The sequence below is a fragment of the Marmota marmota genome, unplaced genomic scaffold, assembly GCF_001458135.2.
Source record: "Marmota marmota marmota unplaced genomic scaffold, marMar, whole genome shotgun sequence".
NCBI classification, from domain to species: Eukaryota; Metazoa; Chordata; class Mammalia; order Rodentia; family Sciuridae; genus Marmota; species Marmota marmota.
The window spans coordinates 4,949,059-4,976,340 of NW_025999925.1; the positions used below are offsets into that span (position 1 = coordinate 4,949,059).

At 36.9% G+C, this 27,282-nt stretch overlaps 1 protein-coding gene and 1 non-coding gene across 5 annotated transcripts; one reads left to right on the forward strand and one right to left on the reverse strand.

Moving 5' to 3' along the window:
• The first annotated feature begins 2,008 nt into the window (after window positions 1-2,008).
• Window positions 2,009-27,051, forward strand: Smn1 (survival of motor neuron 1, telomeric). 4 transcript variants are annotated; one of them, XM_015497818.2, is made up of 9 exons: window positions 2,009-2,141; window positions 6,089-6,160; window positions 8,547-8,666; window positions 9,870-10,070; window positions 10,592-10,747; window positions 11,548-11,655; window positions 15,202-15,252; window positions 23,509-23,534; window positions 26,691-27,051. In XM_015497818.2, the coding sequence occupies exons 1-7, from the start codon at window positions 2,061-2,063 to the stop codon at window positions 15,247-15,249; spliced, it is 786 nt and encodes a 261-aa protein (XP_015353304.1). In that variant the 5' UTR covers window positions 2,009-2,060; the 3' UTR covers window positions 15,250-15,252; window positions 23,509-23,534; window positions 26,691-27,051. The 4 variants fall into 4 exon arrangements, with proteins under 4 accessions (XP_015353304.1, XP_015353305.1, XP_048656117.1 ...); XM_015497819.2 differs by lacking the exon at window positions 23,509-23,534; XM_048800160.1 differs by lacking the exon at window positions 10,592-10,747.
• LOC125615836 lies at window positions 25,404-25,471 on the reverse strand. The gene has a single exon (XR_007346436.1). It is a non-coding gene; the product is annotated as a small nucleolar RNA SNORD42 (small nucleolar RNA).
• Window positions 27,052-27,282: the final 231 nt, after the last annotated feature.

Genomic DNA, 27,282 nt, shown 5'->3' on the forward strand with positions numbered 1-27,282 from the left:
CAATACCCACACCTAGATCCAGTTCCATGCCCCCAAACAGCTTTCACACACCAGTAAGTTTTTTGGCTGGTTCCTGATTAGAAACTTTTCTGATCGCTTGCATTTGTATCTGGTCTTTGCCTTTGTTCTTGGTACTGCCTCTTAAAACTCTGTGATCCCCTAAAACTTTTTAAAATTTTATTTTTCTGAATTGTAGTTGGACACAATACCTTTGTTTACTTTTATGTGGTGCTGAGAATCAAACCCAGTGCCTTGCACATGCCAAGGCGAGTGCTCTACCGCTGAGCCACTATACCAGAACCTATTCCCCACTTTGTTTTTTTTTTTTTGATTGAACCTAGAGGATGCACTACATCCCCAGCCTTTTTTTTTTTTTTTTTTGAGACAGTCCCACTGAATTGCTGAGGCTGGCTTTAAATCTGTGATTCTCCTGCCTCAGCCTCCCAAGTAGCTGAGATTATAGATGTGTGCCACTACACCTGGCTTCTCTAAGCCTTTCTTAGCCATTCTGTAACTTATATATCGTGTAAAGTGTGATGTGTGACGTCAATGTTTTAGTTGTTAGTAATTAAGATTGGAATGGAATAAAAGAACCTGTTATACCCTCAGTCACAACACCAAGTGAACTATGTTTCTGTGAACTGAAGTGGATGAAATTAATGTAACTTGTAAATTTATTCTGACACTGTGGGAAGATAAAATGTATCCAGTTTATGTTGATAGCAAAGCTAGCTCAAGACAATCTATACAGTATTTTATAGGGGGAAACTGGGGATTGAACCCATGGGCTCTCTATCACTGAACTACAACCCCAGTCCTTTTGATTTTTTTATTATAGGAGACAGGATATCCCTAAGTTGCTGAGGCGAAGGCTGGCTGGAACTTATGATCCTCCTGCCTCAGCTTTCCCAGTCACTGGGATTACAGGCTGGCGCCCAGCTTTTTTACTTTTGAGACAGGTTTTTGGTAAATTCCTGAGGCTGGCCTTGCCTCAGCCTCCCCAGTTGATTCTACTTTTTTTTTTTTTTAACTTTTCAATTTTGGAGCCCAGGATCGCTTTGCGCAAGAAAGGCAAGCGCTTTTTTAACACTGAGCTACATTCCAGCCCACTTTTTTAAAAGAATATATTTTTAGTTGTTGATGGACCTTTATTTATTTATTTATATGCAGTGCTAAGAATGGAACCCAGTGCCTCAGACATGCTAGGCAAGCGCTCTACCACCGAGCTCCAACCCCAGCCCTATAGCCCGCTTTAGAAACAAAACAAAACAAAGAAAACTTGTCGGGCCTAAGTTGTGGCTCAGTGGTGGAGCACTTGCCTAGCATGCGTCAGGCACTGGGTTCAATCCGCGACACCATACAAAATAAAATGAAGGTATTGTGTCCATCTACAACTAAAAAACAAAATAAAATGTTTATATTTTTGAAACAAGGATTTAACCCATGTACCCATCCCCAGTCCTTTTCATTTTGAGACAGGGTTTCACCGAATTGCTTAAGTCCTCCTTAAACTGCTGAGGCTAGCTTGAACTTGAGATGCTCCTACCTCAGCCTCTTGACTCGCTGGGATTGATTACAGGAGTGCGGCACCACGCCGGGCTGCTGACCCTCATTTTCTTAATTACCTTCCATTAACATTTCTGAGAGTTTATTGTTTAAAACAAGGCAAAACACAAAACCCTGACGGGAGCCGTCAACTCCAGCAGCTAAGTGAGGCCCTAAGCAACTTTAGGGTCGCAAATTAAAAAATAAGGGCTGGGCTGTGGCTCAGTGGTTAAGTGTCCTTCGGTTCAATCTCTGGTACCAAAAAAGAAAGAAAGAAACCCTGATGGAATCACTTTACAAAAATACAACAAAGCGAAATCAAAGAGTTGGGAGAGAGAGGAAAGAATCACCCACGCGACCAAGCCGGGAGGGCGGTAACAATTCAAAGCCAGCTTGAAGAGTCGCCCAAGCCGCCCTCCGGGACACGGTGCTCTTCCTGTCCCAGAAGCCCCCGCGGCGGAAGTCGTCACTCTTGGGTCTGCACCCCACGCCGTCCGTCCTCCAGAAAGCTCGCCATGGCGATGGGTCCAGGTGGAGGTAGCAGCGGCGTCCCTGAGCAGGAAGACTCGGTGCTGTTCCGGCGCGGCACAGGCCAGGTGAGGTCACGGTCCGCGGAGCCTCGGTACATGCGCCCAGTGCGTGCTGGTAGCGTTGGCCTCCGGGCAGGACCTGGCCGGTCTGTTCGCGGGTGCTAAGGTCCTGCTTTACATCTTTCCCCACTCCCCTACTAGTGAGCCCCATCCACAGGCCCCTTCCGTGCGCAGTCGGGGGCCTTGATGGCTTTGAGGCGAGGCCATACTGCATCTTGATTTGTCTACTGGTTCCTGACCTGGGTGGAGGGTGGTCAGGGTCAAAGGGGAGCAGGGAAACCTGGTAGGAGTTTATTGAAATGATCCAGACCTAGATCGGCGTGTTAGCAGTGGATTTAAACTAAAGGTTTTGGGTTCTAGATATACTTTGTCATCAGAGAGACCAGGATTTTCAGGTGGATTCGATAAGAATGTTTTAAGAGAAAAAAGTCAAGGGTGACACTGAAATTATCTTGAGCAGTCGAAAAGCAAAGTTGCCATTTACTGAGATGCACTGAGATGGGGAAGAGGGAAGATCCCATAGCTCAGTCTAGGTCATGACATGGTGAAATCTGATTGAAGTTGAGCGTGGGAAAAGACAAATACTTAAAGGAATTTTATTATAAGTAGAAGTTAGAGCAAGTGGGCAATAGATGAGGGAGGGTATGAGGTAAAGAAGATTTAAAATTGTGGTATTTGTTTTTAAGATGCAAGCCACATGCTTCAGTTTCTTTATGGGCTATGATTGGAAAGATTCAGCAAAGTTGGAAAAATTAATTATTCGTGAAGAGAAGAGAATTCTGGAGCAATAGGTAAAGTAGGTGAGAGGGATGAATTTAACCTTTCTTAGAAGCATTGACAGTAGTGAAAGTTATTTGGATTACAGATCTCTGAAACAGCAGACATGGTAGCAGGAGATTGTTAAAGTTTTCTTTTGATTTTTGCTGTTCTCTTAGAGAAAGAGGCAAGGTCATCAGCTGGATGGAAGGAGGGGGGAGGAGGTGTTGAAGGTTTGAAATATGAAAAGACAGGAAGTAGTTCCCTAGGAGAGGGGATCAGTGTTGGAGGAGGAAAATTTACAAATGGCTAAGCATCATGAAGGCTTACTTGAGATTTGGGGTTGTGAGCTGTAGGAGGTCAGACATGATTGTATTTTTCTCCAGTTAAGTTCAGGTGAGTGAGCGAAGGCATAGAATAAGCCAAGAGTTGAAATTAGCAGTATTATAATTTTGCCAAGTAGATAAGAAGTGAGGGGAGGGCTCACTCAGTGGTCCAGCGCTTGCTTAGTGTGAGTGAGGCACTGAGTTCAATACCCAGCAGTACAAAAAAATCAAAAAAATGAGAGAGAGGTACATATGGGTTATCCTTTTTAAAAAAATATCTGTTTGTTTGTTTGTTTAATGTGGTGCTGAGGATTGAACCCAGTGCCTCACATTTGCGAGCAAGTGCTCTGCACTGAGCCACAACCCCAGGCGCCCCTCTCCCCTTGGGTTATCTTAATGATGGACCATAGAATTTAGGCTGGCTAGAAAAGGAAGTGAGGACATTAAAATGCTGAGAGACAGTTAAAAATTGTGAGGATTGCCAGTCTCAGTGAAGATAAATGATTGTCATCAGGCTACTAGAAGTAATAAATTGCAGATCTTAGAGGGTGGTTATTAGGGTGTGGGATTCTTGAAATTGAATTTATGGATAGGTTTTAGTTATTATTCATGATAAACAAAGCCCATAAAAGTAAGTAGCTGACTTTGAGGATGTCCAACCTTGTTGGCAGAGGAGTTTAAAGACTCAGAGGATATTGGAAGGATAATTTACATCTGTGTTTAAGTCACCAAAAATTCTGACAGGACTAGTGTTAGAATGCTGACATGTAAACTTTAAAGAATGAGGAAGAGTGACCCAGGAGGTTGTAGATGACTGCAACTGCAGACTGATGACAGAATTTTTTTGAGGGCAGGGTATGGGAGTTGAACCCTGAGGTGCTTTACCACTGAGTTACTCATCCTCAGCCCTTTTTGAGTCAGGGTCTCTCTGAGCTGCTGAGAGTGGCCTTGAACTTGTGATTACTCTGCCTCAGCCTCCCAATTAACTGGGATTACAGATGTGCAATTGCGCCCAGTGGACTGGGAATGTTTTAGAGAGATGGGAAGGAGAGTAATATGAAAATGGAAGTAAGAAACAAGGAAGATTCTTCCCCACCTTTGGTGTAGGGCTATGAAGAGTATGGAAGAGAAAATATCTGCCTTTTGAGATTGCTTCAAGGAAAGTGGCATCCTCAGGGAAAGGCAGATTTTGGTTAGAGCAAGATGATGAGAACTTCATAGAAGAGGTTGCTTTTTTTTTTAACTAATTGCTCAAGAGAGCACAGTTGAAGTTCCAGGAGTTGAGAAGTAATAAAAGATGGCAGGACATGAGGAATAACTTTAGAGCTACTGAGAGTTACCTAATCTTCTGGATTGCTGTGTGACAAATCACTCAAACTTAGTGGCTTAATGGTAGTAATGATTTGTTTGAACCACTCAGGGTTTTTGTGGGTCAGGAATTTGCTAGGCAGTTCTTGTTCAGTGCTCTCATGTGGTAGCATACATACATTTGCAAGAGCTACATATGTATGTAGCAGGGGACTGGGCAGCTAGGGAGCAGCAGAGCATTTCTTCATGTAGTTCCAGGATATCTCCATGTGGTCTCAATGTGTAGATTGGTTTGGATTTCCTTATAGCATGGTGGCCTTGGAGCAATTGGATTCCACCTTTATGATGCTCTCCTTCCATTCCTCCTTTTCTTTTATCCCCAGCCACTGATTTACTTTTTTAAAAAAATATTTATCTTTTAATTTAATTTTAATATATTTTATTTATTTATTTATTTATTTTGTGGTGCTGAGGATGGAACCCAGGTCCTTGCACATGCTAGGCGAGCACTGTACTGCTGAGCCACAACCCCAGCCCATGATTTACTTTTTTTCCTCCCTTCACTGATCTACTTTCTGTCACCACAGATTAGTCTGAATTTTTTAGAAGTTTATAAACATGAAATCATACACTATCTTTTATAGCTGTTTTGATTTTTCATCCATTTTGTGTATGTCAGTTTATCTTATTTTATCGCTAAGTAGTATCCCACTGTGTGTGTATGTTGTACTTTTTCCATTCACTTGTTCATGAACATTTGGGTTGTTTCCATTTTGGGACTGTTTTAGATTTCCCATGAATATTGGTATAATTAATTTTAGGAACAAATGCTTTCATTTTCTTTTTGGACATGGGGTAGATTATTTTAAGTCTTTTAGAAGTTGCCACACTCTTCAAAGTGTATGTATCATTTTACATTCTATTCAGCAGTGTATGAAAGTTCCATTTGCTCCTTATCCTTGCAAACATTTGGTATAGTAGAGCTTTTATATATATATATTTATTTAGTTGTAGATGGACACAATACTTTTATTTATTTATTCTTTTATGTGGTGCTGAAGATTGAACCCAGTGCCTCACACATGCTAGGAGAGTGCTCTACCACCAACCCCAGCCCTATAGTCCGTCTTTCTAATTTTAGATGTGGTAATAGATGTATAGTAGTATCTTAGGATTTTAATGAGTATTTTCCTAATAACTAATGATGTTGATCTTTGTTTTATGTGCTTATTTGCTATCCACATATCTTCTTCAGTTCAGGTCTTTTACCCTTTTTTTTTATATTGGATTGTTTTCTTTTTATTGAAGTTTGAGAGTTCTTCATATATGCTTGATTAAGTCTGGATTAAGATGGCTCTTGGTACTAACATACTTTTTTTTTTTTTTTGTAAATAGCTTCTGATAACCATGTATTTATTTTTGTGGTGCTGGGGATTAAACCCAGGGCCTTATGTATGTGAGGCAAGCACTCTCTACCAACTGAGCTATATCTCTAGCCCCTAACATACATTTTTGATAAAGTGTATCTGAACATGAATTGTTTCTATTCCTTTCCCTTCCCAGAGTGATGATTCTGACATTTGGGATGATACAGCATTGATTAAAGCTTATGATAAAGCTGTGGCTTCCTTTAAGGTATGAAATGTTTATTTTTCCCTATTCCTTCATGTTATTCATTTGGAAAAAATAATTGGTAACAGTAAGACATTGAAGTACATATTATTTTGTTTTCATTTTGAAGCTTAGATAATAACATGGGTTAGCCAGGTGTGGTAGAACATGCCCGTGATCCCACTGGCTCATCCTGAGGCAGGTTCAAGGCCAGCCTTAGCAATTTAGCAATACCTTGCCTTTGGGAGGGATATCAGGAATTGAACTCAGGGGCACTAAACCACTGAGCCATATCCCCAGCCCTATTTTGTATTTTATTTAGATTTGCTTAGTGCCTTGCTGTTGCTGAGGCTGGCTTTGAACTTGCAATCCTCCTGTCTCACCTCCAGCTCTGCTGGGGAGTGGACCACCACACCGAGCTCAAATAAAAAATTGCACTGTAGCTCAGTGATAGAACACCCCTGGGTTTAATTCCCAGTACATGAAAATAAATAAATAAAATATGGGTGAGTTAATCATCCTTTAGAAGTTGATAGCATATCTGCATGTCATTCCTTTTGCAAAAGCAATTTCAGTATTTTAAACATTTATTTTTTTTAATACTTTTATATCATATCAAACTATAGATATCCTCTAATTTATCCAGGCATGGTGGCACATGTCTTTACTCCCAACCACTTAGGAGTTTGAGGCAGGAAGATCCCAAGTTCAAGGGCAGCCTAAGAACTTAGTGAGACCCTGTTCCAAAATAAGAAATAAAAAGGCTGGGGTGTAGCTCAGTAGTATAGCACCTCTGGGTTTTATCCCCAGTACTGGGGGAAAAAAAAAGGTGGGGGGAGAGGGAGGGAGGGAGGGAGGAGGGAAGAAAAAAGTGAGGAAGGGAAGAAAAGAAAGAAAAAGTAAGATGTCCTCTAGTTCAGATAAGTAGGAAAAGGACAGTCTGAATTACATTTTTAAACAATTAATAAGCTTTTAGTGAAATAATGATGATATAAATAGCAGTAGTACAATAATTAATAATAAATAACTATAGAGTATAACAAAATTCTATGCATTGTGCTTTACATATTTTGGTATTTGGGGTTTGGGTTTTTTTTGTTAGTGGTGTTGTTTTTGTTTTGTTTTGTTTTGTTAAGTACTGGGGATTGAATCCAGGGCTTGGTGCCTGCTAGATAAACACTCTACCACTAAGCTACATCCCTAGCCCCAATTAAATTAATCCTTCCAAATCCCATGAGTTGGGTGTCAAGTTAAGTGTTCCTGATGTAGGATTATACACGTTTTTTAGGAGGTAAAGTCTGGTTCTGTGGCTGAAATAAGAAGTTTATATAAATGTTTAACATCTTCATTTTCTTCACTGTTCAAAATATTTAGTCTTATTGAGCATCAAGTGTTTGTTGGTTATCCATCATCCTGTTTAGAATGAGCACACAGAACATATATTTATGCAAAGCACCAGACAGAGAGAGTCCACTTCTTTCCATAATTACACTTGTAACATGAGTTAAGGATCAGGTCATGTGTCATCTTTGTATCCAAATTCTAGATATTTTAATGCCTTCCATTATACAATGAAACTAGAAGTTGGCTCAGAAAGAGTTACTAAGAGTTCTGTAAAATACAGATTGAAATGGGGCTTAATGTGGGATAGGGTTGATCATATTGAAGGGTGAATTAGTCTGAGTAAAGGAGGAAAAGAACTGGTTGGGGAAAAGGTAATTAGGTTTATTCACTTTGAGTGTGAAAATGTGAAATTGATAATTCAAAATTTTGGGTTAAACTAAGGAGAAAATTCAGACCTGGATAGTAGCTTTGGAAGCATTATAATTGAACTAATGGGAATCAATTACCTTGAGCAAATAAAGACGGACAGCCAATTCCTGTTGGGAACGTGTAAGTGTAAGACTTGGTTAGAGAAATAACTAAAGCATTGGGGCCTTATTTTTTTTTATAATTTTTTTAGTATTTATTTTTTAGTTGTAGTTGAACCCAATACCTTCATTTTATTTATTTATTTTTATGTGGTGCTGAGGTTCGAACCCACAGCCCCACACGTGCTAGGTGAGTGTTCTACCCCTGAGCCACAACCCAGCCCCGGGGCCTTACATTTTTGTGTCATCTAAATTATCATGAATATCAAGAAGAAGGAGGTGATCAATTGTAATAGTAACTGTCTATTGTTACAGAGGCTGAGAGCATGGAGACTTGATTTGGGAGTCCTTAGAGCTGGTATTCAGGTGGACACCATCTTCATGGGCAGTTCCTGTAGAATGTGAGACAATGAAAAGAGGAATATAGGCTTTCGAGGTGATGAGCCTTGAGACCAGCTTATAGTAGAAACTGAGTTATACTCTGACATTTTTAAATGTATCACTCTATAATGTGTACATTTTTATTTCTATTTTCATAGCATGCTCTAAAGAATGGTGACATTTGTGAAACTTCAGATAAACCAAAGGGCACACCTAGGCGAAAACCTGTTAAGAAGAATAAAAGCCAGAAGAAGAATACTACAACTCCCTTGAAACAGGTTGTTTTAAAACTTTGAAATTTAACTTCAAAGAATTTCTTCTGTTCTTATTGAATAGTGTCAAATACCTTTAACTTAAATGATTAATTTGTTCAGTGTTTTCTATTGACATGTGATCTTGCAACTTTTAAAATGACTATTAAACTTTCTGTTATTTAGGAATGTTCATGTTAATAATAAAAGTATAGGGAATATTAGTTAGGATTGACAAATATTAAGATCAGGACAAAAGCCGGGTACGGTGGCACATGCCTGTAATCTCAGCGGCTTGGGAGGCTGAGACGGGAGGTTTGTGAGTTCAAAGCCAGCCTCAGCAATGGCGAGGCGCTAAGCAACTCAGTGAGACTCTTGTCTCTAAATAAAATACAAAATAGGTCTGGGGAAGTGTAAGTGGCTTGGGAAGCTGAGACGGGAGGATTGTGAGTTTAAAGCCAGCCAGGAGGATTGTGAGTTCAAAGCCAGCCTCAGCAATGGTGAGGCTCTAAGCAACTCAATGAGACTCTGTCTCTAAATAAAATTCAAAATAGGGCTGGGGAAGTGACTTAGTGGTTGAGTGCCTCTGAGTTCAATCCCTGCTACCAAAAAAAAAAGATCAGGACAAGATTTACTTTGAGGATGGAATAGAGGAAAGGTGATGATGCTGTTTGAGGGCCTTATACTGAATCAGCAGTGTTTATTTCTTAAACTGAGATGGATATCCTTTTTGTTTTTCAAAAACACTAAAATTGCTAATTCCAGACAGCCAAAAATTCTGGATTAAAGTAGTTTCTGTTAATTAGAAACAGTTGACTTGGAAGCTGTCTCCTTAGTCAACCTTAAATTCATCATTACCAAGGGAGAAGAGAGTTAACGTGGCTCTGTGGCAGGCACAGAGCTGGGCTGGTGCTGGGCATTTAATATACTTTTCCTGCTTCTCTTCACATCAAATATGGAGGTAAACTGTATTATAGCCAGTCTATAGACAGGTAAAAGATGACTCAAAAGTGTTTAAGAACATTGTCCATGATTATATAAATGCAAAAGCTGGAATTCAGATTTGCATGGATTTAGTCCTAAGCCTTTTTCTCTTTTTGCCTTCCAAACGTATTAATTAGAGACTGTCCACTATACCTGTCACCCCCATCCCATCTAAATAAGATTACAGTTTACTCTCTTTCAAGAAATAATTGTATGTGTATTTGTGTGCATATCTTTCATTTGTAGTGGAAAGTTGGTGATAAGTGTTCTGCCATTTGGTCAGAAGATGGCTGTATTTACCCAGCTACCATTGCTTCAGTTGATTTTAAGAGAGAAACCTGTATTGTGATTTACACTGGATATGGAAATAGAGAGGAGCAAAATCTGTCTGATCTGCTTTCCCCAACCTCTGAAGTAGCTAATAATATAGAACAGAATACTCAGGAGGTAAGGATACAAAAAATTTCGGTTCCTGAGCTGGGTAGGGTGCATGCCTCTAATCTCAGCTATTCAGGAAGCTGAGATGGATGATCACTTGAGTCCAGCTGCAACAACCACCTGGGCAACATAGCAAGACCCCATCCTTTAAAAAAAACAAAAAGGAGTAACTGCATACCAAGTTATCCATTTGATCCACTGAGACATTATTTCTTTCTCTTTTTTTTTGAGAATTTTTTAATATTTATTTTTTAGTTATTGGCGGACACAACATCTTTGTATGTGGTGCTGAGGATCGAACCCGGGCCACACGTATGCCAGGCGAGCGCGCTACCGGTTGAGCCACGTCCCCAGCCCCAGAGACATTATTTCTTTCTCTTTTATTTATTTATTTATTTTACATAGGGCCTCCCTGTGCTGCCCAGACTGATCACCTGGGCTCAGGTGATCCTCCTGCCCCCAGCCTCCCAAGTAGCTGGGACCGTTAGGTGTCATTTTCATATAACACAATTTTTTTTTTCTTTTTAAAGAATGAAAATGAAAGTCAAGTTTCAACAGATGAAAGTGAAAACTCCTCTAGGTCTCCTGGAAATAAACCAAATAACATCAAGTCAAAAGCAACTCCATGGGACTGTTTTCTCCCTCCACCACCCCCAATGCCAGGGTCAGGATTGGGACCAGGAAAGGTAAACCTATTATCCAGAAAAGGTTTCCAGAAATAATTTATATTGGAAATTAACTCCTCCATTGAGTAGTTTCCCTGTGAAACTTTGATAGCTCTCTTTAGATGTTAGACTTACACAGGTGAGAATTTTTTGAAAAGAAAATGATGCAAAATGGTTCATATTGAAAGACCTACCAAACTACTTTTGTGGAGTAGTAGGTATTAGACTTAATAATTTAGTTTCTTAGAAGTTAGAAGATATAGGGCTGGGGATATAGCTCAGTTGGTACAGTGCTTTCCTCGCATGTACAAGGCCCTGGATTCAATCCCCAGCACCACCTTTACTTAAAATGGTCATGAAGTACTGTGTATGTGTGTGTAGGGAAAATAAGGTATTTGAGCTTGGTCTTTCTACTCATATCTTCATAATGAAACAGTCTAATCAAATTAGAACATCTAATAATTTGAATTGCATAGTATCTTTTTAAATTTTTAAATTTTTTTTTTAGCTGACAATGGACCTTTATTTTTATTTATGTATATACGGTGCTAAGAACTGAACCCAGTGCCTTATACATGCTAGGCAACTGCTCTACCATTGTGCTACCACCCTAGGCCAGGCCTAGTATCTTTTGATCTTTGTTAAATTTAATTTTGGTCTTTTTATTACTGTTAACTTTTTCCAGATATTAGATTCAAAAATAAAAACAAAACTTAAATAGGACGTGCCATGATATGTTGGAGAAGATACAATTAATACCCAGCATCCTCTGTGTAAAACATATTTTTGTTTGCTGAATTAAAAATCTTTTTCCCTTTCAGATAATTCCCCCACCACCTCCTATATGTCCAGATTCTGATGATGCTGATGCTTTGGGAAGCATGTTAATCTCTTGGTATATGAGTGGCTATCATACTGGCTATTATATGGTAAGTAATGGCCAAGTGAGGCATTTTTTCTTTCTTTCTTTTTCTTTTTTTTTTTGAGTCAGGATCTTGCCCAGGCTGGCCTCAAACTTAGATCCTACCTCCTCAGGCCTCCACGTATCTGGTAGCTGGGATCATAGGCGTATGCCCCTAGGTTCAGCTCAATTACTTTTTTTTTTTTTTAATAGAGAGAAAGAGAGCAAGAAAGAGAATTTTTTAATATTTATTTATTTATTTTTTTAGTTTTCGGCGGACACAACATCTTTATATGTAGTGCTGAGGATCGAACCCGGGCCGCACGCATGCCAGGCGAGCGTGCGACCGCTTGAGCCACATCCCCAGCCCCCTCAATTACTTTTCTATCCATATTTTTCTTATTGGTACATTATAGTTATACATAATTGCGGGATTTATTGTTACATAGTCATATATTCATACAATGTAAAAGTATAATTTGGCTAGTATCATTCTCCAGTATTTCCCCTTAAGTTATTTTTTAATCTCAGTAGCTTTTTTGCTTTGATTTGAAATAAAATGAATTATAGGTAATGGGGAAAAAAGGATTTTCTCTCTTTTTTGCTGTGCTAGATACCAAATCTTGGATCTTGTACATCCTAGGCAAGCACTCTTATCATTGAGCTACACTTAGCTCTGGCTGGTTGGGCTTTTTGTTCAATGTTTTATTTGTGAGCTGAATCTACATTATTATGTGTAGTGATAGCTAGGTTACATTTCATTGAGTGGATATACTATAATCTGTTAATTCATTCTACTACTGATGAATCTTTATGTTCAAACCTTTTACTCTAGTTTGCAGAGTATGATGTGTATTTTCCCAGTTTGTTTCCAGTTTGGAGCTATTAAAAATTATGTTGCTGTGAATATTTTCTTTTTTCTAATAAAACCTTATTTAGATATAATTCTCATGACATACAGCTCCCCTTTTGAAGTGTACAAGTAAAAAGTTTATGTTTTTAATATATTAACTGCTATGCAACTGTCAGCATAATCAATTTTAGGAATTTCCATCACCCCCAAAACAAACTCTGTACTCTCAATTTTCCCAGCCCTAGCAGCCAATAAGCTTTCTGTCTCCATTGATTTGTCTATTTTGGGCATTTCATATATACAGAATTATACTATGTATAGTCTTTTATCTATGGCTTCTTTTATTTAGCATAGTGTTTTCAAGGTTCATCCAAGTTGCCACATATACCAGTACTTCATTTCTTTTTACAGCTGAACAATCCATTTTATGCATAGTATACCTATTATACAATATCAATTCATCAGTTGATAAAAGGAATTCTTTTTGGAGCTATTTTGAATAATACTGCTATGAAAATTTTTACATAAAATTTTATGAGCATATTTTCAGTTCTTTGGGGTACATGTAGAATTATTGACTCATGATTACTCTGTTCAACTTTTTGAGAAACTGCCAAATTTTTCCAAAGTTCATGGGAAAGAGTTCTTTCTTTATGTCCTCTTCAACACTTCTTATTATCTCTGTGCTTGATGATAGCCACTGTAGTGGGTATGAGATAATCCCTTATTGTGGTTTGCATTTCCTGATGATTGAATGATGTTGAACATCTTTTCTTTTTGGCTACATATCTTCTTTGGAGAAATGTTCAAATTCTCTTCCTAATTTCTTACTTGGGTAAAGTTTGTCTTTTTATTGTTGGGTGTGAATAACTCTTTGTATGTTTTAAATTGTCAGATATCATCATTTCTTACTGTAATAGTTCAGAACACTCCTTGCTTCTAAAATCTCACCTTTCACCCTGATAAATCCATTCTCCACGAAGCAGCTTGAATAATAGTTTAAAATGTAAAGTCCATCATAGCTGTTCCATTGAGACCCTCCAATGGGTTTTAATCACACTTAGGTTAAAATCCAAGGCTTTTACACTGATTTGCAGAGTGTAATATATGTGTCTTCCCATCTTATTTGCCCACATCTCATTTCATGCTCTCTCTTATCTCTACTAACACTGTAGTAAAAACAGAGATTTATGCTTTCTTCAGGGCCTTTGAGTCTCTCTGGCTCTTTGGTCTAAAAACTACCCCCAGATTTCACTCGTCCGGCTTGTTACGATTAGATATCAACTTAAGTTTCACCTTCCCTCTTCAGTGCAGAAGTGATACTCCTTATTCTCTTACCACTTTACCTCACTTATGTTTCTAAATTACATTTATCATTCACTCCCTGGTATAATTTTTCATGCCTGTTTGTCTCCTTCCAGTGGAATATAAGCTCCATAACATCAGGGACCTTGTCTGTCATTGGATCTCTGTAGAATAATACCTGGTTTATGATAAGCTTGGTTCAGAATAAGTTCATAGTTTCTCAATTGATGAACATTAGCAACTTTTTATTCTGATGGTAACCATTTTTACATATTAACTGTCTTGTGTATCCTTTCCTTATGATTTCTAGAAGTGTTATTTTCAGGTCAAAGAGCTGGGGATTGCACCCAGTAGTGTTCTACTACTGAACTACACCCCTCAGCACCACCCCACACACACACCTTTTTTTAACCCAGGATTTCTATTTAGAGACAGAGTCTCACTAAGTTGCTTAGGGCCTTGCTAAGTTGCTGAGACTGATTTTGAATTCACAATCCTGCTTTAGCCTCCCAAGCCACTGGGATTATAGGCATGTGCCACCGTGCCTGCTCTAGCTCTAGTTTTTGATTCTGCTAACTGGCTTTTCCAAATTCTTATGCACTGTCTCCTGTGTATTTTGAAAATTCCTATTTTAGCCAGGTACAGTGGCATATACCTGTAATCCCAGCAATTCAGGAGGCTGAGGCAGGAGGATCACAAGTTAGAGACAAACCTCAGCAACTTAGTGAGACCCTAGCTCAAAATAAAAGAGTAATGTTATTGGAATAACATAAAATGAGTTCTAACTTTTTTTTGTCCTCATTAGTAAAAAGTCAGTTCCAGTGTACCTTCTGGCCTCATAGGTATACATTGGTAATGAGGTGGAAAACCTCTACAAGTGGTACAGATGTAGGGAAAGATAAAAGGCATTGAAACCCAGAAAGAAGGATACCTAAGACATTTGGGCTAGATCTGACGAGGAGAAACAGTAAATGAGTATTGATTTTTTTTTATTTTGTTTTATCTTTTACATTTTTATTGAGTGCTGGTTTTATTTATTTTTTCTTTCTTTCTTTTTTTTTTGTGATGCTGTGGACTTATCCCAGGACCTATACCCACATCCCAGTTTTATATTAACAAATGGGTGGATTACACTGTACCTTTTACTTCTTAGAAAGTGTAAGGGACCTTAGGAATATAATTGGCCTTGTTAAAATAAAAAATGTTTAATTCCAACTTAATATTTTACTTTGGAATCAATCACTTTGAAAACATGTTGGAAGCCAATAAATTTATTTTATGATGATATTTTGTTAAATAAAATTAATAAAATGAAACTTTCTTAACATCTATATAAAAATATGCTAAAAATATAAATAAATACAAATAAATGTGTATGCTATTCTTTTAACTTCCTTTATTTTGCTTTTCTTACAGGGTTTCAGACAAAATCAAAAAGAAGGGAGGTGCTCACATTTCAATTAAGGAGTAAGTCTGCCATCATTATAAAAATGAATTTTATTTTTGTATAAATTTTCTGATTTGTGGAAAACCAATGCTTTTTAAATATTTTTAAAAATTGAAATATTAAAAAGTTGGAAAGTTAAAGATATTTTAATGCCAAAACTATTAGATAAAAATTTGGGCTGGTGCATGCTTGTAATCCCAGCGGCTCAGGAGGCGGAGGCAGGAAGCAGAAGGATTGCATATTCAAGCCAGACTCAGCAAAAATCGAGGTGCTGAGCTACTCTAAATAAAATACAAAATAGGGCTGGGAATGTGACTCTGGTTGAGTGTCCTAATATGTGCCCCTCACCCCCAGAAAAAAATTTTATCTATATCCCCACTAGAATAATCTTGGTGTCAGAATATCATCTCACCAAATACTTGCTGGTTGGTCATGTAGACAAAATGTAATTTATCCCTCCCCCCCAAAAAAATCCTAAGGATTACTTTGCATGACCAGCATCAGTTGAATAGCCAGGCAGCTTTTTAATTTGTGATGTAGTATAAAGTGTACTGCATTATCTATGAACTGTCTTTGTCAAAAAAGTTTAACTGAAATCTAATCAAGCCTTTAGGTCTATTTCCCATTTTGCAGGGAATATTGGAAATAGAACAATAAATTCAAAGACATTAATGAAAACACTGTGAAACAGGTTTTAGAATATGAAATGTTATAGAAGATAATTGGTTTTGTTTCTTCAAAATATCAGAAGGAAAAAAAAGAGATGGTTTGGGTAACTATTCTTGATTAAAAGTTACTTCAGAGACATAACAGACCAACGTAATGTGAAATCTCTTCTGGTACTAGTGATTAAAACCTGTGCAAGCCAAGCACCCACTGTACTACTGAGCTTTGTCTCTAGTTCCCAGTGTTAATAGCCTTGAACAGACTCTGACGAGAAAAGCCATTTGTAAAAACCTTGAGTTGGGGGCATTGAGGAAATTTTGAATATGGATTGGATTTTAAATATTAGATCATTTCTGATTTTGTGAGGTGTAATAAAACTTGTTTATAGAGTGATTTTTTAAATTAGTACACTGAAGCATTCTGGAATGAAATATTATAATGGCTCTAAAATATTTTTAAATGGTTTCACCAAGTGTGTTTGTGTATGAAGGTATATGGAAAATGTTAATCTAACTGGTATGTATATGAATATTCACTGTACTATTTTCCTATTTTTTTGTATGTTTAAAAGTATATAATAAATATATTTAATTTTTTTAAATCAGCAAAAATTAGCTGTGTATGTCATTGTATTCCTTTTTTACATATTATTGTACACTGTCTGGGTTTTTTTGTGTGTGTGTGTATGGTATTGGGGATCAAACTAGTGCTTCACTTAGGATCTACAAATGCTATACTACTGAGCCCCGTTTTATACTTTTATACTGGATGTCATCGTAGCATTTGGCATACACACTTGCATGTGTGTCTGTCTGTCCTAAGTCACATTTTGCATGTCTTTGCCTACTTAATATGCCACTATTCCTTTATGCAGTAGATTTTTCCATTTTGAATAGCATTACAGTAAACACCTTCATGTATATAGTAATTTGATTCTATTTTGTCTTAGTCTCAGGATAAATTTTTCTGTTATGTGACATTGGTAAGAGATTGTGGGTATGTTGATTCTTGGTAGATACTTTCATGTTTCTTTGAAAATCAATTTTTTTTTTAAAGATAGGAGAGAGAGAGAGAATTTTTTAATGTTTTTCAGTTTTCGGTGGACACAACATCTTTATTTTATTTTTATGTGGTGCTGAGGATCAAACCCAGCGCCCCGCGCATGCCAGGCAAGTGCGTTACTGCTTGATCCACAGCCCTAGCCCTGAAAATCAAATTTTTGAAGATCATATTTTCTTTTTTGTTTTTCAGAATGTGAGATGTAGTCCTAGGAGGAGTGCTTTTTAAATAATATAAATGATAATATTTAAACGTGTATTGCCAACAATGCAAAACAACAAAAGAAATTTTTAAAAAGTAATTACCATATTTCATTTTTTAGTTAAAGTTGTCTTAATTGAAGTTTTTTTTTTTGTTTTTTTTTTGATTTTGGTTTTTGTTATTGTTGGTGGTGGATTTTTTATTTTGTTTTAGAGAAAGAAGATTGTGCTGTTCAAGAGAAACCACATTCCTACTTGAAGAAACAATAGTTCTGTGGCAACTGTAGGGACAATATTGTATCACACAGAGGCTGGCTTCAGAATGGTGGGTTTTTTAAATCGGAAGAGGGCTGGCTGTGAAGACCTTGACCTTCAGAGGCTGCTCAGCACAAAAGAATACTATAGAACCAATTCAGGTGGCTCCTGTAGCCTCTACCTAGGTCCCATCCCTTTCTTCTTTGTCAGACCTTCTACTAGGCATCCCACACACTTTGATCTTTGTGCTGGGCTCCTGCTGGGTGACCTGATTTCCAAGCACCCTCTCCTTATTTCCAACTTCAAGCCTCCAGCTCCTCATTTCCACCCTCCTCCTCAGCATAAGCAAGGCCCGTATTTTAAAACACACCTTGACATCTGCATTTTTCTTCTTTTCTCTCATCAGAAACAAAAATGACTTTCTTCTTTGTTTCTCTCAGGAGTTTCCAACAGTCCCCTACTTTTTTTCTATTTCCCAATCTTCTTTTTTCCCTAACTTTTCCCTCCCTAATCTCCTTTTTTGAAGTTCTTTTTTTAAAATATTTTTTTAGTTGTCAATGGACTTTTATTTATTTTTTAAAATATTTATTTTTTAGTTGTAGTTGGACACAATACTTTTGTGTGTGCGTGTGTCTGTGTTTGATGCTGGGGATTGAACACAGGGCCTTGTGCGTGCAAGGCAGGCACTCTACCAACTGAGCTATATCCCCAGCCCGATACAATACCTTTGTTCCATTCATTTATTTTTATGTGGTGCTGAAGAGGATCAAACCCAGGGCCCCCGCACATGCTGGGCGAGCATTCTATTGATGAGCCACAATCCCAGCCCTGCTTTTATTTATTTATATACGGTGTTGAGAATCGAACCCAGTGCCTCACACGTAGGCAAGCACTCCACCACTGAGCTATGACCCCAACCTTCAATTGGAGTTCTTTACCTAGGTTATTCACCAAATCTGAAAGAGTAAATAGAAAAATTAGCTGCGTATGAAATGAGTTAGACCATTCCATGTAAATGTGCAAAGCCAGAAGTTTCAGGGCATAGTGTGTTTAGAGGCCTAGGGTAGTTCAAATGTATCTCTATTCCATTTTTTTTTCTTTTTTTAATTCTGTATTAAACTCAGGGTCCCTCTATCACTGAGTTACATCCCTAGCTCATTTTATTTTTTATTTTGAGACAGGGGCTTGCTAAATTGCTGACGCTATCCTTGAATTCATGATTCTCCCTGCCTCAGCTCTAGTCACTGGGATTACAGGTGTGTGTCTCTGCACCTGGCTTGAATCTCTATTCCTAATGCCACCCAGCCATCTTACCTACTAGTCCCCATCCATGTAATTCACTCTCTTTGAATCAGCTTTAAAAAAAAAAAAAGAAAAAAAATATATATTTTTTTAATTACATAGCTTTCCACAGAATCTTTCTTTTTTTTGGTGGGGGCGGGGTACCAAGGATTGAACTTGACCACTGAGACACATCCCAAGCCCTACTTTGTATTTTATTTAGAGACAGGGTCTCACTGAGTTGCTTAGCTCCTCACTTTTGCTGAGGCTGGCTTTGAACTTGCGCCCCTCCTGCCTCAGCCTCCCGAGCTGCTGGAATTACAGGCGTGTGCCACCTCACCGGCCACATAATTTTTCTTGATTACATATGTGCCTTTCCTCTATAGAAAGCTATATTCTATTCTTCATTGTACCTACAATATCTGGCAAGTTTTGAAATTAGGAAAGGTTTCAAGCCTAGACTAGAAGGAATGTCAAGAAAGAGAAAATGGTAAATAAAAGAGAAATTTCAGAATTGTTTTCAGATCGATCTTTGTTTATCATGAAGAAGTTGAGCATGCATTCTTGCTAGATTGAACAGTTTTTTAAAATGATGCCAGGGATTAAACCCTCCCAGCCCATTTTATTATCATTATTATTTTTATTTTAATTTTGAGGCAGTGTCTTGCTAAATTGCTTAGGGCCTTGCTAAGTTGTTGAGGCTAGCTTTGAATTTAAATTCTCCTGCCTCAGCCTTCTGATTTGCTGGGATTACAAGTGGGTACCACCGCACCCAGCTGAAGGTATTTCTTCTGATAAATCCTTTGTTAGGTGAATGGTTTTGAAAGTTGAGTTAATCGTAATAGTGTTTAACCTAGAGTTATTTTTAAATAATATTTACCTTAACTTAAATATAGAATAATGAAGCAGCTTCCCCCATTAGTACAGACAGAAAACAGCAAAACCACCAACCACACATCTAGAATAATCCTAACAATGAAATCAAAGCCGAGCTATTACAGCAATACCTACATTCAGAAGAGATGTGCATAGGTGCCCTATCTCCTTAAGGGATCATCCAGAGATTACTTAGTATCTGAGTCATGTTGTTAAGTTTAGATTTTTTGCTTGGTTACTCTTAGCAGAAAGAAACTACAGGTTAATGTTTTGTTTTTATGAACTTCAGTCTTGTGCTTGAAGCTCCTGGTAAATGGGAAAATAATATATTTAGTTTAGAAATCAAATTCTGAAAGTTAAGAAGAGCAACTCCTACTACTATGAAGTCCATGTTTTACATATAGAAAACAAAAGACATTCAATATTTGGTTATCTTAGCAAGTACTGGGCATTAAATAATTTTTCTGTATGAATCATGGCCTTCAAAAGAATTAATAATTTGAAGAAAGTACTCAACTTTTTTTCTAGTACTTTTTTTTTTTTTTTTTTTTGGTACTAGGGATTGAACCCAGGGGCAATCAACCACTGAGCCACATCCCCTGTCCTTATTTGTATTTTATTTAGAGACAGGGTCTCACTGAATTGCTTAGGGATTCGCTAAGTTGCTGAGGCTTGTTTTGAACTAGATCCTTCTGCCTCAGCCTTCTGAGCTGCTGGGTTTACGGGTGTGTGCCACCAACCCTGGCTCTAGTACTTTTTTTGAGGTATAATATTTATATGATAAAATGTAAGGATTTACATCAAGCTGAATCAGTATTGAAAGAACATTCCTTCAACCCAGGACATTTCTTTGTGCACCTTTCATCACACTTGCCCCTCACCGTTCTGACTCCTGAGCAAAAAATAAGTCTATTTTAGAACTTCATTAATGGAATCATACAGTATGCACTCTCACACAATTTTTTTTTTTAAGGTGTGTGAGTTTACCTGCTTTCTGAGATAATGCATGCAGCATATGTTTTCGTTTTCTTGTTTGTTCTTCTGTTCTGGGGATTAAACCCAGGCCTCACACATGTAGGGCAAGCTCTCTACCACTGAGCTCCTTTCAGCCCTCTTTAAAACTTTTGAGACAAGGTGTTTTAAGTTGCCCAGGCTGGCCTCAGAGTTCTGATTCTTCTTCCTTAGTTTTCCTGAGTAACTGGGATTACAGGTGTGTGCCACTGCACCCATCTTATGTAGTACATCTTAAAGATATTAGGTAATATATTTAGAAAAGCTTTGGTAAAGCATTCATGATTCTTTGTAATCTTAAACTTTTCATATGATTGTAGTACACAAATTGACCTTTACATTTAAAAATGGCATGTGATTTAGGGTTAGGCTATATTTTCTCTTTTAAATAAAAAGTCCTTGGTTACTGGATAAAAAATGAGAAATGTGAAGCAGTATACCTAAGCATTAATGAGTCTTTATGTTTCAATAAAGATTTTTAATTAAGAACAAATGAAACCTTATTTTATAAATATTAGTTTCAGTAGACTCAGATATATTTTAGTGGATTTGGGTTTTGTTGCAAAGGAAACTGAAAACTACCACATGAAAAATTTTTTACCTTTATAAGTAATCATATTAGCTTTACTTTGATTTCTGTATGATGTGCATAGTTATTTTGTTTAATCTTTATAGTATCCATCAAATTAGATGCTATTTTCCCATTTTACAGATGAGAAAACATATTCACAGCAGTAAAATGAGTTGCATTGGACCACATAGTAGTTCCATAGGTCATGGAACTCTGTATATTACCTCTGAACTCTCCAACTGTCAGCTCCCAACAACTGCTTTTTTTTTTTTTTTGGTACTGAGATTGAGCCCAGGGGCACTTAACCTCTGAGCCACATTCCCAGCTCTTTTTAGATTTTTTTTTTTTTTAATTTTGAGATTGAGCCTTCCTAAGGATGACTTTGAACTTGCAATGCACCTGGCTCCCCAGAAACTGCTTTTGCCATGCCCTGTAGAAACATGTCCTATATACGTACAATTGAGAATTCGGCAAGGATCTAAGTGGAAACCTTCCAACATTTCTACAGCATTTTCTCTTCAAGTTCCTACTCTCTGCACCTTGCTTGCTCAGAGTCTAGCTGCCTTAGTCCAAGGCCTGAACTGGAGAACTGAATTCTATTCAGGAATATCAGAAATCTCAAGCTCCACTTATATATAGGCACCTAGTCTGGGAACCATAACCAGCCAAAAAAGGTGAATGCTAAGTCCATGTCAAAGGTTTCTCTGTTTCTCAAAGATCTCAGCCCTGCACCATTTGTTACTTAGTACCTGGAAATAGTGGTATATGTTATGCCCAGTTTTGTAGTCTTTAGTGGGAAGACAAGTCCACCTCCAGCTACTCACTTTTTCTAAAGACTAGTTGGTTTTAGGGCTGGGGTTGTAGCTAAGTGGTAGAGTCCTTTCCTAGCACGTGTGAGGCAGTGGGTTCAATTCTAAGCACCACCTATAAATAAATAAAATAAAGGTATTATGTCCATCTACAACTAAAAATATTTTTTAAAAGACTAATTGGTTTTAACAAATGTTTCATAATTTTTTTCATGAATATTTGGCTGGATGACGCAAATCATTATCATCTTTCCCATTTTAGAACAATTTCCTTCCTTTCTTCCTTCTCCTGTTTTTCCTCCTCCTTTTTTTTTTTTTTTTTTTCCTTCTGATGCTGGGAATGGAACCAAGGGCCTTGCACATGCTAGGCAAGTGCTCTGCACTGAGCTATATCCCCCTGAAGAATAGAATAATTTTCAGTTGTTTCATGTTTTTAGAAAGATGAGTTTGTTGTGATGGTTAAAACAAAATGTACTACGCAATGATACCATATAAATCCCAAGTACATAGGTTTAGATGTAAAGTTTGAGATTACTGATACATATTCCTACATGGCTATAATCTATTTTGGTCTGGGTGCAATGGCATATGCCTATAATCCTAGCAGCTCTGGAGGCTGAGGTTGGAGGTCATAGTTTCAAGGCTAGCCCTGGCAACTTAGCAAGATCCTGTCTCTAAATAGAAAATGAAACGGGCTGGAGATGTAGTTCAGTGGTAGAGCATGCTGGGTTCAATCCCAAGGACCCAAAAAAGAAAATCTATTTTGAACTCTTTTGCTTACAGGTATCATGGAAGTGATTTTATATATTTATTAATTTTGTATATGGGTTCCTAGATTCTAAGTAATTCTAAACGTCATGTTGTCATATTGCTTCTCTAAAAAGAACAGTTAGTAAAGTCTTCATTCTGTGCACTTACCTAATTACTGTAGTCTTTCCTGTATTATTTTAAGTAGTCTTTCAGTTCTTGTTTATAAAAGTTCTAAAATAGTTTGAGTCTGTTTTTGAACATTATTCAGTATATTCTTTCAATTTATTTTTGTTAGATTGTTGTTTAACAATTTGTTATACTTTTTAATTGTTTTTTAAGAAGTAATATTGTTGGTCTGGGGATATAGCTCAGTTGGTAGAGTGCTTGCTTCATATGCACAAGGCCCTGGGTTCAATCCCCAGCACCAAAAAAAAAAAAAAAAAGGAATATTGTTGCTTTGCTGTCTATAAAATAGTCTAATAGGAAGGTCTACCTACATTTAAGTGAAAAAAGCAAGAGGCAGAACTATTGTATTATGTTAATCTGCTATTTGTGTAAATATATATTTATGTGTTTGTATGTATATATGTTAATTATGCCCGGGCAGTACTTGAATTACCTCTGGAGATATAGAAGACACAGGGACATGAGGGAGATTTTCCATAGTGTTTTTTAAATTTGTGTCCCAAGATAAGTTTTTTTAAAAAAAATCTATCTGAAATAAAAAATATATAATTAAAATAAATCTAGTATGATATATTATTCTCCCTTTAAACTTTAATTTTTTTATTTTTATAGGTAACTCATACAGTATTCTTTAATAGGTAAGTACTTTTCCCTCAATATATCTTAGAGAGCCCTCCATATCACTATGTAAAACCTTCTCATCCTTTTAAATAGTGCAGGATGTTCTTATGTGGAGATGCATATAGCATTTAATTGAGCTTTTGTAGATGAAAGTTTAGGTTGAGGCTGAGGATGTAGAATGAAAAAAGAGTTGAGGTTGTTTCCAGTCATTTAATATTTAATATGACAGTCAATATTCTTATTACATAGTTCTTTTGTAGGAATGAATACAGCTTTAGGATTAAGTACCGAGAAGTATAACTACTGGATATGCACTTAGCATTTTAATAAATTTTTGACAAATTACTCAGAGTAGAGGTTGTATTAGTGTAAATTTCCACGAGCGTTGAGAGTTCTGTTTCCCACAATCTAACCAATAGTTTACTAAACCTCTGGATCTTTGTCAGTCTGTTTTTAATTTTATTTTTTATATTTTTGGCACTGGGGATTTTTTTGGCAGAGGTCATTTATCACTAAGCCCTTTTTATTTTTTATTTTGAGACAGGGTCTTACTAAGTTGCTTAAGATCTTAATAAATTGCTAAGGCTGGCCTTGAACTTGCAATCCTCCTGCCTCAGTCTCCCTATCTTTGTTAATCTAATAGTTGAAATTGGTCATTTCATAGTATTTATAATTTTTAAATTTATCTTATTGTGAGGTTTAGTATTTTGTTTATGTGTTTGAGAGCTATGTTAAATTTTTTCTTGGTGTTTATTTTCCCAATTATTTCAGATATTTATGTTTACTCTTTTTAAGTGTGTGTGTGTGTGTGTGTGTGTGTATTGCCAGGAACCAAACACAGGGCTGGCATATACTAGACAAGGGCTCTACCACTGAGCTTCATCCCCAGCTCTGTTTTGAGGCAAGGTCTCATTAAATTGCTGAAGCTAGCCTCAACTTGTATTCCTCCTGCCTCAGTCTCCCAAGTCTCTGGGATTACAGGTGTGCACCACAGTACCAGGCTGCTTATAAAACTGGTTAACAGTTGAACCTCATTATTTGTGGATGCTGTATTTGCTTATCTGTCCACTTGGTCAAATTTATTTTTAACCCCAAAGTCAATACTCATGACATTGTGGACATGCTCAGAAGACGAAACGCTTTGAGTACCCAACAGAGGTTCCTGATTGGGGTTGAACATGCTCTGTTTTCTCATTTTAGCTCCTATGCTATAAACAAGTGTCCCTTTCAAAAACATTTTATTTAGTACCACATGTTTCTCATTGTTTGTGGCTTTGTGAGTTTTCTGTTTAAAATGGCCTGCATGCATTGTGCTTAAGTGTTGTCTTCTACCCCTAGGTGCAAAACACACCCCTCTGTGATGTGTTTTACAGAGGAAATACATGCATTAAATAACTTTGTTTAGAACTTCATTTGGGCATGAGTTATATTGCTGTGAGGAGTGAGTTCAATGTTAATGAATCATAATATTTGTTAAATACTGTGTCTTTTTAAACAAAATACACATAACGGGCAACCTGCTAAATAGGGTTCCCTCTTTCCCCTGCTGGAGTTCCATTTCTGTTCTTCACACTTGAAAGAAAAAAACATACTGTTTTCACTCTTATAAAAACAACAACAAAAAAAAATATACACAAAACAAGATTATGTGTATTGATGGATGATGAAAATGAGGCCAGACCTGGGGATGTGGCTCAGTGGTAGAGCACTTGTCTAATATTGCATAAGGCTCTGGGGTTCAATCCCCAGCACTGAAAAAATTTTAAAAACTATCTTTGTTCCATAGCAGCAAAACATTTTTACATTCATAAGTACCAATAGAATGATCAGTCCAAATATTGTTTTTATTTCTATATTTTTACCTTCCAATTATTTTGTCCACATATGTTCATCAGTGGGTTCCTTAAAAGAGATCACAAGTCTCAGGAGATTAAGAATTTTTCATCTTATGCTCCCAATTACTTTATATATACTTCTATAGACTTTAGCAAGTACACTTTTTTTTTTTTTTAGTTATAGATGAACACAATATCTTTCTTCCTTTCTTCCTTTCTTTCTGTAGTGCCGAGGATGGAGTGTACACATGTACTAGGCAAGCACTGTACTACTGAGCTACATCCACAAGCCTAGCAAGTACACTTGTTGTAGACAATCATAAAAGATTAAAAAAAAAAGAGAGAGACAGCAATTTTTTCAACAATCGCAAAATAGGATGGTTCAGTTTTTGTTTTGTTTTAAAACAGGGTCTTATTCTTGCCCAGGTTGGATCTCAAACTCCTGGGCTTAAGCACTGGTCCTTCCTCAGCCTCACAAGTAGCTGGTACTTCAAGTACCATGCTAGTGGTTCAGATTTTATCACAAAATATTGTATTATGTAGCCCTCTGTTGAATGAACTAGCCTGATAAGACTCTTTTATCCTTAAATATATCAGTTCTCCACTCTTTTCTTTCTTTTTCTTTTGGCATCACTGGGATTGAAACCAGGGGTGCTCTACCCCACTGAGATAGAGACTTGCCAAGTTGCCCAGGGTGGCCTTGAAATTTGGATCCTTCTATTTTATCTTCCTGAGTAGGTGGGATTACAGGTATATACACCATGACTGATTTGTGATTCTTAAATTGAGTTTTGTTTTCAACCTAAAAACATTTAATGTTATAATTTCTAGGTGGTTAGGTTTACTTTCTAGTTATTAGTATACTATGGTTAAGAGAAGTTGTGGGAAAAAAGTTTTGCTGTTGTAATCATTTAAAATTTTTAACACATGGGTTTTTTTTTTTAAAAGATTTTAGATGTTGATGGACCTTTATTCTATTCATTTATTTATATTCAGTGCTGAGGATCAAACCCAGTGCCTCACACATGCTAGGCAAGCACTGTATCACTGAGCCACAATCCCAGCCCCTTAACACAGTTTTAATAATTGTTTTATAATATTTTTAATTCTAGTAGGACCAATAATATACCAGTATTCCTTAATTTTTTTTTTTGAAATTATTATTAAGTCTTTATACTGGCATATTTTTATTTTTTGTGTTCTATACAAAAGTGTTATATTTTTATTCTAGTTTGATGAGTGTATTACTTTATATTTTCTCATTTCTTTATGATTTTATAAGGTTTTATATTTTGTAATTGGACCTAGCCTTTATTTATTTTTTTCTTTCAAATTCAGGTTCAACTTTCTCCCAAGGAGAATGGTATTTTGATGTTCCCTGGTTGATATGAACAAAAGTCTCACCCTTATCTTCATGGATTATCTTCACAGACACTTGGTTGGGTGACACCATCATCTGCATTTTCCCCTGTGTGTGTTCTATGCCTAAATAACCAGCAAGGTGTTTTTAGGGAATAATCAGTTTAAGGGACTGAACAATGGGAATGTAAGTAATTAAAAAACTCAAGGTCATGTTCAGTGCATTAAGGTCAATCTGTCAAATTGTTATTGAGCGCATTTGTATAATTGTAACTTTCTTAGTATATTAAGCTTTTTATTACTGCCTTTAAAAATAAATGAAAAAATTTGAAACCCTGAACATATGAAAATTTTTCTTTGGAATGTATACAATGAAGTGGAGTCTGTGTCTAAAGATGTGGAAAGAAAACTACTCAGGTTTACTTGTATAAAGGGTAATATTGTAAAGAAGGAACAATTGTAAAACACTCCTACTGATAATCCAAGGTTAGGAAACATGAGAAGGACATCATATTGCAAGAAATGGGAGCACATGCATAGGTTTTTTGGTCTATCTCCTTATGAAGCTACC

Coding starts and splice junctions, on each gene's coding strand:
- Smn1 (XM_015497818.2), top strand. CDS start 2,061: ATGGCGATGGGTCCAGGTGGAGGTAGCAGCGGCGTCCCTGAGCAGGAA. Junction 6,161..8,546: donor AAGCTGTGGCTTCCTTTAAG/GTATGAAATGTT, acceptor CTATTTTCATAG/CATGCTCTAAAGAATGGTGA. Junction 10,071..10,591: donor TAGAACAGAATACTCAGGAG/GTAAGGATACAA, acceptor TTCTTTTTAAAG/AATGAAAATGAAAGTCAAGT.